The sequence below is a fragment of the Podarcis cretensis genome, assembly GCF_951804945.1.
Source record: "Podarcis cretensis genome assembly, chromosome: 14".
In the NCBI taxonomy this organism is placed as follows: Eukaryota; Metazoa; Chordata; class Lepidosauria; order Squamata; family Lacertidae; genus Podarcis; species Podarcis cretensis.
Window position 1 is genome coordinate 54,867,711 of NC_137183.1, and position 14,245 is coordinate 54,881,955.

The window sequence follows — 14,245 nt, forward strand, 5'->3', positions numbered from 1 at the left end:
CTTCCGGGCAGCAAGCGAAGGTCACACTGTCCTGCCAAGCTTTTCCCTTTGTGAGCCGTTAATCTGAGAGTTCTGGCTGCGAGTTCCTCCTCCCAGGCTCTCTGCCTGTTTCAGTAACGTTATCATTTAGAGAGGCAATTCAGACATTTACAGCTGGGAGGGCAGCTGCTTTCTGCTTTCAGTGCTGTGGCCACCTTGAGCCCTGGTCAGGCGCTGGAGTCAAGCCTAGGTCAGCAATAAAACAAAGCACCCAGTGCCAGTGACGTTAACCCTTTAGTGATCATAGCAACCAATGCGAGGACTAAAGGCCCCCCTCCCCACTGCTCCCTAAGACTTCTCCCCCAGCAGCCTAAGGCTCTGTCTCTCGTCTCTCATTGCTTCTCCCTTTTCACACCTCTTCTGGTTCTGGGAGACTGGGGGAGGGAGGGAGCAGGTAGTAGCAGTAGGGAGATCTCCCTGGCTTCTTCAGCAGCCTGCCTCATCTCTGCCTCAGCCCCTCTGCTTCCGTCTTTGATTCTGGACTTCTCTCTGCCCCAGCCTCTCCCAGCTCACTAAGCCCTGCTGCCTCTTCAGCTTCCAACACCGCCTTCTCCCAGTCTGCTCCCTCTTCTCCCTCTGGCCACTCAACACCATCATTTCATTTCATTTCATTTATATACAGTGGTACCTCTGATTACGAACTGAATTCATTCCAGAGGTCCGTTCTTAAGCTGAAACCATTCTTATCCTGAGGCACGCTTTCGCTAATGGGGCCTCTGGTGCGCAATTTCCATTCGCATCCAGGGGCTAAGTTTGAAACCAAGAGCAGCTACTTCCAGGTTAGCAGAGTTTGTAAGCCAAAGCGTTCGTAACCAGAAGTGTTCATAACCAGAAGTACCACTGTACTGCCCTATACCCGGAGGTCTCAGGGAGGTTCACAGTAAAAGTCACATATATATAACATTAAAAATAAAAACAAAATAAAACAATTCCTTCCAGTAGCACCTTAAAGACCAACTAAGTTAGTTCTTGGTATGAGCTTTCGTGTGCATGCACACTTCTTCAGATATCTGATATTCTTCAGATATCTTCAGATATCTTCTTCAGATATCTTCAGATATCAGATATTCTTTGGTATCTGAAGAAGTGTGCATGCACACGAAAGCTCACACCAAGAACTAACTTAGTTGGTCTTTAAGGTGCTACTGGAAGGAATTGTTTTATTTTGTTTTGACTATGGCAGACCAACACGGCTACCTATCTGTAATCAAAAATAAAAGTAATCCAATACACCCCCCCCCAAAAAAAGAGCCAACTTTAAAAGGGTATAGGATGTTGATCGGTTAAGCAAAGGCCTGTTTAAAAAGGAACTTCTTCACCTGGCGCCTAAAGGTGTATAATGAAGGTGCCAGGCAAACTTCCCTGGGGAGAGTATTCCACAGACAGGGAGTCACTGCAGAGAAGGCCCCGTTCATCCCCCCACCAACACCCCCAGGCTCTGAGCTTTCTTCCCTTAGAACTTCTCTTGGGGGTTCCCCAGCTGGTGCCTCCCATCACGCTTCTGCATCCAACCAGTCCATGACAAGTAACACAGAAACCTCTCAAGCAAATCAATCATGGATGATACCAACCATCTTTTCTTTTATTGAAATGGAGAACTGGGGGTGCTGCTGGGCACCCCAACTCCCATCATCCCCAACATGTGTCCAGCCTGCCTATATTCTAAGCAAGGAGGACATTCAGACTCCCTTCCTGGCAGGACACAACTGCAGCATCACAAGCATTAGAAAGCAGAGGGAGCAGAAGAGGCACAAACATGGCACTTGTTCCTTGTTGCTCCGAATGGACGGGAAGGGCCCGAAAAGAACTGGTTCAAATGGCAATAACAGGGTTTTGAGAAATTTTAGGAAGAGCTTCCCGATGGCATGAGCTAATCAGCCTTGGGAAGGCGTGCCTAAGAAGCAGCGGGTGGAAGGACCTTTCGTCCAGAGGTTTCTCAACAGAAGCTGGGCGGTCACCCGCCGGGGTGCCTAGCGCTGCTGATTTCTTGCAATGACAAGGGATTGGGCTAGAGGTCCCTTCCAACACGAGGCTGGCATGATGACACAGTGGAGGAGCAGAGAAGCATTTATCCATCTCTTAGGAAGCATCTACCACCCACCTAGGTGATTGTATGCAGAATGTCTGTCCCGTGCCCATATTTTTTATTTTATTTTTTGGTTTATATAGAGGGAATGCAAGAAGGCAGAATTGAGAGTGGGAGAGAGATTGTGCAGGTAGGTGGAAATAGCATCAAGATTTCAGAGATGAAAACAGGGAAAGTATTAATCTCTGAGGATCTCTGTTCTGGTTAAGGGGCCAACAGGAAAGGAGAGCTCATTGCGCTCGGCTGCCTAAAAGGGAGCTGGCAGAAGCAGGCAGCCAAGCCTCTCACCCTTCTGACCTGCCTCTGTTCCCCATGCACCCAAAGGGATGCTGTGCACTCCTTCAAGGATGGGTTGTTACCATGGCAACAGGATCTTTCACCTCCCGACCATCCAGCTCGCTGGAATCGCTGCAGCGTCCTGTGCTGAGACTGCAAAGGAGAGTAGACAGCTGCCTCTGCCCATAATATGCAAGGGGATAGACAATCCTGGCAAAGAAACCGCCACCGTCAGCAAGTTACGCCGTCTGCTTAAGAAACAAGCAGGCGTGTGTGTGCCCTGTGTCCAAGCCAATCATCTGGGGCAGCAAATGGCGGGGGGAGGGGGCGGTAGCCAAGCTGCTTAACCGCCAGCATCCATAGGGGGTGAGAACTAAGAGGTTAAACGGCTTCTAAATTTACCAGGGGGTTGGAAGAGGGTTGCAGCTGTCAAGCAAGGAAGTGGGGGGGGGGGGGAGAAAAACAGTATCTAGAAATTCCCTTGAAAGCCAAGTTCTGACTTCAGCTTTGAAGAGTGGACAACCAGAAGGCGGTCTTTCTTTTTGGCAAATACGTAAGGCACGAAGGCAACTGACTTAAGAGAGTAAGAACATAAGGCGATCCCTGCTGGATCAGGCCCATGGCCCTTCTAGTCTGGCATTTTGCAAAGCAGGAGCCAAGCAGGAGCCCTTCGTGCACTTTCCAGCAAGTGGTACTCAAAAGTAAAACTGCCTTCTCCCATGGAGGAAGAAAAGCCATTGTGGCTAGTAGCCATCGATAGCGGTCTCCTCTTCCATGAATTTAAAGCCATCCAAGTTGGTGGCCATCCCTGTCTCCTGTGGGAGAGAGTTCCACAGTTTAACAAAGTGCCGCATGAATAAGTCCTTCCTTTTGTCTGTCCTGATTCTTCCAACATTCAGCTTCCCAGGACGTCCACGAGTTCCAGTGTTAGCAGAGAGGGAGAAAAACTTTTCTCTATCCCCTTTCTCCACACCAGGCATCGTTTTATAATGCCAACTCTTCGCTAATCTAAGAAATCCCAGATGTTGGAGCCTTCCTGTTTTCCTGAAACAGGCATTTAAGCCTACAGGCCTGCGATTTCCAGGATCCTCTCTTGATCCCATTTCAAAAAATTGGTGTTGCATTGTCCACTTTCCAGTCCTCAGGGTTATCAAAACCTCAGAGAAGGTTCTATTTAACTACCGTGGCTGATAGTGTTGCAGGATCCCACCCCACCCCCCAATCATTCAGTCTGTACAAAACACACACACACACACACACACACACACTCACACTCACACACTACATACGCTACGCTTCTGTGATAAATTCATAGAAAATCAACCATACATCGGATCTGCATCGTTCCACTTTTATTTCACTCCATGAAGGAAGGACTACAAAATGGGGAAAATTTGATACAGGGCAGCCATAATCCCTTGACCATACCAGCACATCCACAGGAGCCCTGCCCAGTTGCTATGCCAACCCTGATGGTCCTGGACAGAAGACCATCAAGATCACAAAGAACTTGCATATGGGAGTGGATTCAGCACAGATTGGAACAAAGGGCAATGATCAGCTCTTCCCTCTGGGGGCAGGAAACTGCAAACTCCCCTTTGTCACTTGGAAAGTACTCATGGGGAGGGGGGAAAGGAGGAACCAGCCAGGTGACAAGATACTCAGGTTACCTCCACAACTCCTCCCTCAACCCCTCCTTTTTGTGATGTAGTTGTGATGTAGTCTTAGGAGTGTAGTTTGGGGGATTAGTAACTAATAAAAGTTGGGGTCTTCTTCTGTTCTGGACTTCCATTTTGCTTCATCTTGTTGTGGGTAGGAGTCCGATCGTGACAGTTTCCAATAAAGGCCAAGCCTACAGGCTGCTGTTTTGCTCGAAATTGTCCTGGTTGGTGTCTTTGTTTTTGCCCAAGGGACCCTCGGATTCCTCCATTTACAATAGGACTTGGTGGAATTTGATTTGAACATGTCGCAAATCAAAACACCGCCTGGAAAGTTCTGACATGGCTGTAACCACTGGTACAATTGCAACTCCTGCCCGCGGCCACAGCATTTTTGCCTTTTGTGGGGCTGGCAACCACCAGCTCTGATGAGCAGCCAGGCTCCTCCCTCCTGGCAACAGCCATGCACAGCATCAAGCAGCAGGGGAGGAGAGGAGACCAACCACATTTTGGTGCCACCTTGCCTTGAACTTTTCCACTCCACCTGGTCATTAGAACTTGTACTCTATTTTCCTTCTCCCTCCCAATCTGTTTTCCTTTTGTGACATGCCTAATGGCAGGGATTGTCTCTCCTCTCTCTATCTCTCTCTTTGGGACCTGTAAACTGCTGCAGGATTCTTCTTTGGCAGAAGAGAGGGACAAAATTAAACAAGCAAGCATCTACTACCCAAGGAGCGGGGAGGGGGAGTTCCAATATTCAGCTACCAGCCATTAGATCTGTTATTATTAATGCAATATGGTAAATGCATTTGAAGAATGCAAGCCGGCAGGAGGCAATTCTCTTGGAATCTAAAGACGTCCACGTACAGCACGAGACATTAAGTAGCATGTGCATGACTGTTGGTGTTTGATGAATGAAGCTTTTAACCACCACTCCCCCCATTCACCTACTCCAGCTACCAACAGGATTATGATGGAAGTCCCGGCTGAATATCTAGGGGTCCATTCTGACCTCACAACAGGAGCCCCAGGTAGACAACCCGGGATGTAACCGCAACACTGCTTTTGCCGCTTGCTAAGAGGGGAGTGAGTGTGGAACACTCAGGATGAAATGGTGAAATCTGCTATGATTAAATGGGCACAAGATGTTGGACATAATATTATGATGACTGACTGGGAACAGTTATGGGCCACAGGTATGAAATTTATGGCATGTAACGCCTTAAGAGAGAATATAATGAAAATTATATACAGGTGGTACATGACACCAGTCAAGCTTGCAAAAATTTATCATTTGCCCGATAATAAATGTTGGAAATGTAAAGAGACTGAAGGCACATTCTTTCACCTTTGGTGGACATGCCCAAGGATTAAGACTTTCTGGGAAATGATCTACAATGAAATGAAAAAGGTATTTAAATATACTTTTCTGAAGAAACCAGAGGCCTTTCTCCTGGGCATGGTCAGCCAATTGGTGTCAAAGAAGGATAGAACTTTCTTTATGTATGCTACAACAGCAGCAAGAATACTTATTGCAAAGTACTGGAAGACACAAAATCTACCCACCCGGGAAGAATGGCAGATGAAGGTGATGGACTTCATGGAACTGGCGGAAATGACTGGCAGAATCCGAGATCAGGGAGAAGAGTCGGTGGAAGAAGATTGGAAGAAATTTAAAGTTTATCTACAGAAACATTGTAAAATTAAGGAATGTTAGAAGGAGGCTGGAATGAAGTTATGTGGCTTTAGCAGAAATATTATAAAGGATTAAGTAAAAATAGATTGTTAATGGATGAAAGGAGGAAAGGTAAAGTTACATTATATTAAGATAAATTATAGGATAAAAATTGGGAAAGATGGAAAGGATTTGCTGAAATAGCTAACCGAACTAGAATACAAAAAAGGGAGGTGCGAGGAGGTCAAGGAAACAAGCAAATGAAAGATAAGTTATGGGAAGGTTCGTTGTGTTTTTTAATTGTTTCTATTTTTCTGCTTTTCTGTTTTTTATTAAAAAAAAATTCTCTTCTTTCATTATTGTGATGTGTTGTCAAGTTTTTGTTTAACTTGGAGTTATCTTTTTCTCTTTTTGTAACATTTAAAACTTTAATAAATATTATTTAAAAAAAAAAAAAAGAGGGGAGTGAGTGGCAGACAGCCTCTGGCTCCACCTTCTTCCAGGAAGTCCCCTGCAAAGGAAGCTTCTCCTGCAAAGACTTGCTTGCCTTGCACTGCTGCTGCCTCAGGGCTTTCCAGCTGCCCACTACCCCCCCCAACTGCATGTCCTCTTGTCATGGGTCATGCTACACAGCAGCCACGTGGGTTTTCTGGAGAATTCTGAATGGGATTTCTTCCCCCTACTTAATTTTCAGATGCCCTAAATATCAACTGGTAGAAGGCAATGCTTCCTCCCGCTCTGCCAGAGCAGGAGGATATTGGAAACATTTACTTCCCGGTTTAATCCGATTTTGCTATGTCCAAACTATGCCAAAAATCATGTTTCAATCCTCGCTCATTTCAGTAGCTTTGGATGTAAAAGCAAACCGCGGTTACTAATTCTGTAACACAATACATTTTTAGAAACTGAATTTTCCACACCAAATAAGAAAGCAATTGCAATAGTTCACAGCCATTTCCTCACCTTTTTGGCCAAAGAAATTAAAGAACACAGACACTATGCAAGAGACAGGTAAGCCAAAGAAAAAGATGGTCATCACAACGAATTTCTAGCAAGGCCGCCAAGCCCACTCTGCGCGTGAAACTCCACATTGGTGAAAATACAGTTCCTCATGTGGCAACAGGTATGCCCAAGATCATGAGCCTTGGGGCATTCCAGGAACTGAGAGACCTCAGCAGACACCCATACATTTAGGAGTTCAACGGATGATCTCTTGCACAGTGCGCTCTCTCCAGGGCTGCAAGGGGAACTCCTTGGATGAAGGCTTGCAGGAGTAATGCCTGAACGTGACAGGCAACTAAACAAAAGGCTCTGAAGGTGTCAGGCTCAGCAGAGCCCCATGGATTCTGTCTCGCTTTTAGGGAGAGTATCCCAGCTACTGGAAATGAGAGACTTACATAGGATTAACTCTGGCCTTGCACAGACCAATGGCACCACCTACTGGTTCTCACCCTCCAATATTCCAATTCTCATATTTTCTCGGTTTCAAGCAAATCTCTGTTGCTGTTCATTGAGGCGGGCTCCTCCTATGCCAGTGGCTGCAGCTATCAGTTATGTCCGCACACGCAGACCCACATTGTCCAGTATGCTGCCTGCTCGGCACTCTGTGCCTCTGCAGAGAAGCAGCGTTCAGCCAGAAAACAAGAGCAGCAGCAGGCTGGCTCAAAATCTAGCCTGGTGGGAACCGGCCAAGGTGCACTGCGTAGCACATGGACTGCACCCACCAGTTAAGAGCACCTGAAGGGCTATTTCTGCAAAATAGACAGAAGACCCTGCACACGAAGCTGCCCCTTGGGTTCTTGTGACTTCTGCCACGCCAAGAACCCCCAATCCCTCTTCCAACAGTTTGCTTCCTTGGGCAGCTGTTGCCACCTCAAAAGTTCAGCTTGGCACGCACCCTTCTTGGCCAAGACCCCTCGCAAGAGACTTTCCAGCCTGAAACAAGGCCCCTGCAAGGAACTCCATCCCAAGCTCTCCTTCCCGCTCAATACACCGCTGAACCAGGCAGCAGAGGACAGAGCCTTGTTTCTTCAATGCTGTCAGTTGCTACTGCCTGCCTTGTTGCATCACCAGCCAATCGCAAAATTAGAAATCCACCTCTTACCTTCCGGCATCGAGGGTTGGGGCAGCTGAACCGCTTCACATCCTTGTCCAGCAGAGCTGGGAAGCTGCAGAAGGGACACCTGTGGGCCAAGGAAGAGTGGAGTTGAGGGTTTTGTACTAACTTCTCGCTGAATAGTCCTCAAAGGTCTGCTGCCAGTCTCCCTCACTCTCCTGATCTTCTGTTTCCTTTCCTGCAGAACTTTGAAGGAGAGTAGACCACACACACCTTTTACAGCAAGGCAGACATGGGATCAACCTGGTTTTCCACAGGGCTGCAGCAGGGAGCCAGGACTGTGTATGCATGTGACCTTAAGCTAGCATCTGCTGCTGGTGAGTAATGTGTGAATTGGCCAAAGGTGGCTGGGAACCTCAGAATGCCCCACGAGGCTCAGACCAAAGGAGCTAGACTCACCTGACTAACTCATCTGCACAGGCAGCAGCCACCTCCTCCTCTGCTTTCCGCTCATAGTATTTACACAGGATGTTTTCGGGAAGGACTTTCTCCAGTTCACTGGTTGGAAATGAGCACGTACAACTCCCTTCCATGCAGCTGAGCTCCGACTAGACACCGGAGAAAGACAGAGAAAGGCTAAGATTACAGCAAGTTCAGCGCTGTTTAATTGTCAGTCGTTTGTACAGCACCATTCCAACATGCAGAGCTGTTTTGCAACATTTAGCATATAGAACTGGGACAGGCGGTTATTTTGCAATCATTTTCTTATGGGAGGCTGCACATGCATGACGGTGGAACTTTCTGCTAAGCTACAACAAAATGTTTTCATCCTCCAAGCGTCATCATCGTCCGGAGGATGTCACCCAGCCAGGACTGTTCAACTCACACCAACACAAGACACTTGACCAAAAAAAGTAGCAGCAGTTGAAACAGCTCGCAATGAACGATGCCATGTGGACAGAGCTGAAAACCAGGAGTGGGATGAGACAAGAGTAAACCGGCAGTGGATGACGTGAAGGAAGACAAAATCAGAAGGCCTGAAAATCTCAACCGTTTCATGGAACCAGGAGATCTCTTTCCTTACCTTGCCAGAGCCAAAGACTGCTTCCTGAGCATACTTGATTAGGCACTCCTTGCAAAACAAATGTCCATCTGCGCACTGTGTCAGTTCCTCAAACGCAAAGTCCCCGTAGCAACAGCAACACACGATCATCTGGCCATTCTGCAAGTCAAAGCCTGAAGGTTAATTGCCACTTCCAAGCCATCAATGATGGCGTCCTGCACACGAAGGCCACTTTTCCATAATACGATCCTGCATGGAAAACCCTGCAGGCCAGGCAAATGGCTTGGGTCTTGATGTGAAGAAGGGAGGGAAGCCACGCAAGCGGGACCCACCTCCGGGCTGCACTGCTCGCTCGGCCCCTGCATGGAAGTGCATCACAGAAAAGCACTTTGCACTTGGTGGTATGAGAAACATACCAGTGGCTTCAAACCAATAGCTCAGGCACTATTTTGCACCTCAGATGCTTCTAGGAGAAAGCCGCACACAGGCTTTATACTACACGAGGTATGAAATTTGATCAGGTCAAGGAGCTCTGCGCAGCAAAACAAGGCTAAGAAAATTACAACCTCACAGCTGATCGACGTAAGAATAGCTTGCTGGGTCACACCAGTGGCTTATACAGTCCAGTATCCTGTTCTCACAGTGTAAAACTCAAGCAGTCAGATTCAGCAGATTTCCTCCACTGAAAATCAAATTGTAGCACATAGCACTATATCGTTACACAGAAAGCCGACTGACGTGTATTCCAGATGCCAAACATCAGTTTCACACAAACATCTGTACCACCTGGGGGCCCCACACTCTTAAGACAGCCCTCCTCAGCCTGGCACCTTCCATGTGTGGAACTACAGTTTCCACGTGATCTAGAAGATCTGGAGAGCATCTCACTGGGAAAGCCCCTCTAAGGCATATCTGATTGCGTGAGCGGCTTCTATTAGCATGTGCCCAACTCAGCTGCCTTGATCGGTAGGAGTGGCACTTCTACAGCGGTCATGTAATCCCCATTCTGCCTTTGTAAGAGGTCAGTCACTTAAGAGTGGCAGTGCCTACACTTTGGAACTCCCTGCCTTTTGAGATCAAGCAGGCCCCTTCCCCACATTCCTTTGGGTGCCTAATAAAAACATTCTTTTTAGACAAGCCTACCCAGATGCTTAGAAAGTTGAGGCAATTTTATTCTGTTTTAGTGTTTTAACTTTTGTATGTTTTAAAATAGAGCTGCAATTTTTTCTTCATCTTGCTGTTTTGTATTTGAAAATCGCTTTGAGGTTGTTGGGTTGTTGCTTTTTGGGGTGTTTTTTTTGTTGTTGTTTTTTTTGCAATCAAGCCGTGAATAAATTCTATGAAATAAAATAAATAAATAGGACTAAAATTAACAGTACAGGTTTGGCATGACATTTCTCTCTGTGTCTCTGTGTGTAATGGAGCTACTTACTTTTTGATACTGCTCCTCGTTTACCTGCAGGGCGAGCAGAAAATCTGCATGCTGGCAAGAGAAAAGGAAACACACTCAGGGCTATGAACACAGAACCTCCAGAATGGATGAGCCGCTCACCATTTTCTAATGTGATGGGACAATCACCACTACTGAACCTTCTCACTGGGAAATCCCTGATAAAGTTTCAGAGGACTCTCAGGCTACTCTCAGTTTTCAAGCAATGTGATGAGACTCTTAAGGATGGCTCCATGTCAGACACAGCCAAGGTAATTCCCAGGTGTATTCTCATGAGCATTTAAAGAGGGTTGGCCACACCTTGTGGCTTTTGTGTTAGGTGACCCTCCTGGCACCCGTGGAGCACATTCAGTAAGTAAGCTTGCTTGCTAGATGAAGCATGGGGCCACCACAACATGTTCTTTGTTAGATTTACAAAGCTGTCCACCAATAAATTCCTCCTGGGCAGCTTACAACAAAATATTTAAGAAGCAACTCAATAATTTTAAAAAATAAGACAACAAGGAGAAGCTTCTTTGCATACAGGCAGCATAAAATAGTTTTGTAGCTTGGATTCCAAAAAGCTTAAGTGAACAGGAAGGTATTCCCCTGGCACTGGAAAGCTCCTAAAGAAGCCCCTCTGGGGAGGAGATTCCTTAGCTGAGGTGCCACTACCAAAAAGGCCCTCTCTCCATGGCAGCCACCCACCCAACTTGGTAGGGGCACCTGGAACAGGGCCTCCTTAAGGTTCAGGGAGGCATATGCAAAAGGTGGAGATATTTCAGGCAGCCCAAGCTATTGAGGGCTTTGTAGGTTAAATCCACCACTTTAAAAAATTGGGCCCAGGTCCAGTTTGGAAGCACAACCAGGGCATAACTCAATAACTTGCAGCTCTGTTTCAAACCTACTACAGTGTCCGGGTTAGTTTTAAAGGCAGCCCTACATACAACACATTGCAGCAGTCTAATGGGAAATTGCCAGAGCATGGTTAACTGTGGCTGTACTATTTCCATACAAGTAAGGCTGCAGCAGATATTATTAACAGAAACTGATAAAAGATGCTTTAAATCAGGCATCCTCAAACTTGGCCCTCCAGATGTTTTGGGACTACAACTCCCATCATCCCTAGTTAACAGGACCGGTGGTCAGAAATGATGGGAATTGTAGTCCCAAATCATCTGGAGGACTGAGTTTGGGGGTGCCTGCTTTAAATTACAGAAGCTATATAGCTTCGAATGAAAATGTTGGACCTGAAGGCACTTAGTATACTTCAAACCTAATCCTTCATAGGGAGAGAAGCCCTCTCCAGGACAGACTGAATGCCATTCACCCATGTGGATGAACAGCCCACCCACAGCACCTCTGTCTTGTCTAGACTGAGCCCCATCCAGGCCATCGCCATGCCCAAATCCCCAGGCTAAATATTCGTGGTTGGTGCCCAAGAAGGAAGAACTCGTCTTCGCATTGTTTCTCAAACCTGGGTCCCCAGCTTTTGTCAGACTACAACTCCCATCATCCCTAGCTAGCAGGACCAGTGGTCAGGGATGACGGGAGTTGTAGTCTAACAAACAGCTGGGGGTCCAAATTTGAGAAACACTGTTTGGTGTCTTGGCCGCCAAAAGAGCCCCGAGTCCCTTGCACGGGACACTCTGCTCACCTCTGCCATTTCCTTGATCTTCTGCTCGTAGAACTCCTGCTCCAGCTGCACGGCCGGCAGGAGAGCGCATGGGTCGTAGCTCCTGTAGTGCCTCCTCTTGTTCTCCAAGAAGAACATGCGCTTCTCTATTTTCATGTCGCCTGAAGTGCCATTGGAAAAGCCGAGCAAAGAAACAAATGGCCCTTAATGAGGAGGAAACAGGAGAGCAAGGGGCCCACCCACAAAAACAGGGCCCTCTGCAATGCACCATCCCTCATCTGTTTCTTATCTCATCCCCTCCGACTAAACTCCAGCAGAGTGTGGGAAATGGTCATGGCCTGACAACATAGGGTTGCAACATGCTGCTGACATTGCCAGAATTCCCAGTTGCCCAGGAATCTGCCTCTTCCAGCAACTGTGCCCCAGCACCATAAAAATATTTTTTGGTAAAAAAAACAACAACCACCCCAACAACTTTGCCTCAGCCAACGAGGATGCAACTGTGGCTCATTCCCAACCCCCTTCCCTCCCCGTGACTGAGGAAAATGGGGCTGCCCCCCCCCCCCAGGCAGAGGAGCAAAGGCACAGGATCACAGAGAGGAGCAGGAGGAGAGGCACCGTGGAAGCAGCACCCCACTCTTGCAATTACCACGTCACAATCCAGCCACCCTCAAGATTAACAGCTGCAGTTAAGAGGTTTCCATGACACCAACGGAGCCATGGACTAGGCTGCCAGCCATGCTCTTTTCAGGCAGTTGATTGGTGTGATCACTGAAACCAATTATGTGAAAAGAAGGAATTAAGCTCCTGGGGGCTTAATTCTGCAACCCACTCAGGGGAAGTTCACAGGGACGGGGCACACTTTGCCTTTTCTGACTTACAAGGGATTTCAGATGCGTCTTTTCATGGAAAGGACCTGTCCCTGAATTCTGGGTGCACCGGCCCCTCCCAATCCTCCATGTGCAGCTTAAAATCTGCCTCCAGGCACAATTCACAGAGCCCAGCCTACCTGAAGGACTGGTGTCCTCTGAATGGAGGCAATCATCAGAGACATGGGCAGATATCATGTACCAGAGGCCCTCATCCCTGGAACGTCAGTGGCTGGCTACCAGGGACAGGGCCTTCTCTGTTGTGGCACCCGGACTGTGGAATGCTCTCCCAAGCACATATACCTGGCACTATCTCTAAAGCATCAGGTAAGGACTATTTTACATAGCAAAGCTTTTGCTGAGTTGACAGCTTCTGGGTGCTCTACTGCTGATGTTTGTATGTCTTTCTTTAAGTCTTGTCTATTCACGTGCCTTTTTTTTTTGTTTCACAGGGAATACAACGCAGAAAACAAAAATCCCCCAACAATCATATCTGCAATGATGAATCCCTCCCTCCCTTCCTTCCTTCCCCAACAACATGATCATCTCCACAAAGAAAAATGAAAAAAATTCCTTCCAGTAGCACCTTAAAGACCAACTAAGTCAGTTCTTGGTATGAGCTTTCGTGTGCATGCACACTTCTTCAGATACAAAAATGATTTAGTCCTCTGAAAGTTCTTTTCAACATTGCGCCTGGCAGGCAAAAGCCATGTTCCTTTGTTATAGCAAATGAAATAAACCCAACCAAATTACATAAGTGTGCTCATTACGTCTGCCGTGAGGTTTTCCCTTTTGTGAGATGGCTTGAGCATCAGCCGAGGCGGAGGGGTAAAAGCCACCCCTTTGCGAAAGAACAGAGACACATTCCGGGCACTCAGTGCTCCTGTTTCATGGGAGCTGGCGGGCTGCAGAAAGGAGCAGGGGGCTGACAGGCCTGCCAAGACAGGAGGCTCCCTGGGTGAAGGAGCAAGAAGAGGCAGCAGCAGCAGCAAGGAGAAATAGTAGTCAAATGGAGCCAACCTGAACACAGTAGACAGAGCTGCCTGCTGGTCTCCTGCTCCTCCCTCCCTCCTTCCCACTTCTTGTCCCCAGAGTGGGTGTGCATGAGCACAACCCCATTCCTCTCCCAGCCATCTTGGTGCTGCTGCTCATTTCTTCCCACACACCTTGACTTTTGACACACAGTGATTTCAGCAAGAAGCACCTTGAATGGAGCCTGGGCGGCCACTGAGAGCCAGCGCAGACCCTGCTCAAACACCAGCTACCAACCTTGCTCAAATTTGAAGTCTATGTAGGAATACTGGTTCATTTCTTTCCTCCTTTTCCGCTTCCCGCTGGTTTCAGGAGACAGTTCTTGCCATTTTTTGATGGCATCCGAAAAGGCCTGAAGGAAAAGGCAGCGAGTCAAGATGGAAACACAAATATGCAGGGAGAATGATGGTGGTGGTGGCGGTTGTT

General features: G+C 47.5%; 1 protein-coding gene across 1 annotated transcript in view; it reads right to left on the bottom strand.

Annotated features, from left to right (window-relative positions):
* Positions 1-14,245, bottom strand: part of RNF216 (ring finger protein 216) — an 88,246-nt gene that overhangs the window by 54,885 nt on the left and 19,116 nt on the right. The window contains exons 8-13 of the mRNA XM_079953717.1: positions 14,057-14,171; positions 11,940-12,079; positions 10,286-10,336; positions 8,875-9,012; positions 8,250-8,398; positions 7,839-7,917 (exon numbers count right to left, since the gene is read on the bottom strand). Coding sequence (XP_079809843.1) covers positions 7,839-7,917; positions 8,250-8,398; positions 8,875-9,012; positions 10,286-10,336; positions 11,940-12,079; positions 14,057-14,171 — 672 coding nt within the window. The remainder of the gene's footprint in view (positions 1-7,838; positions 7,918-8,249; positions 8,399-8,874; positions 9,013-10,285; positions 10,337-11,939; positions 12,080-14,056; positions 14,172-14,245) is intronic.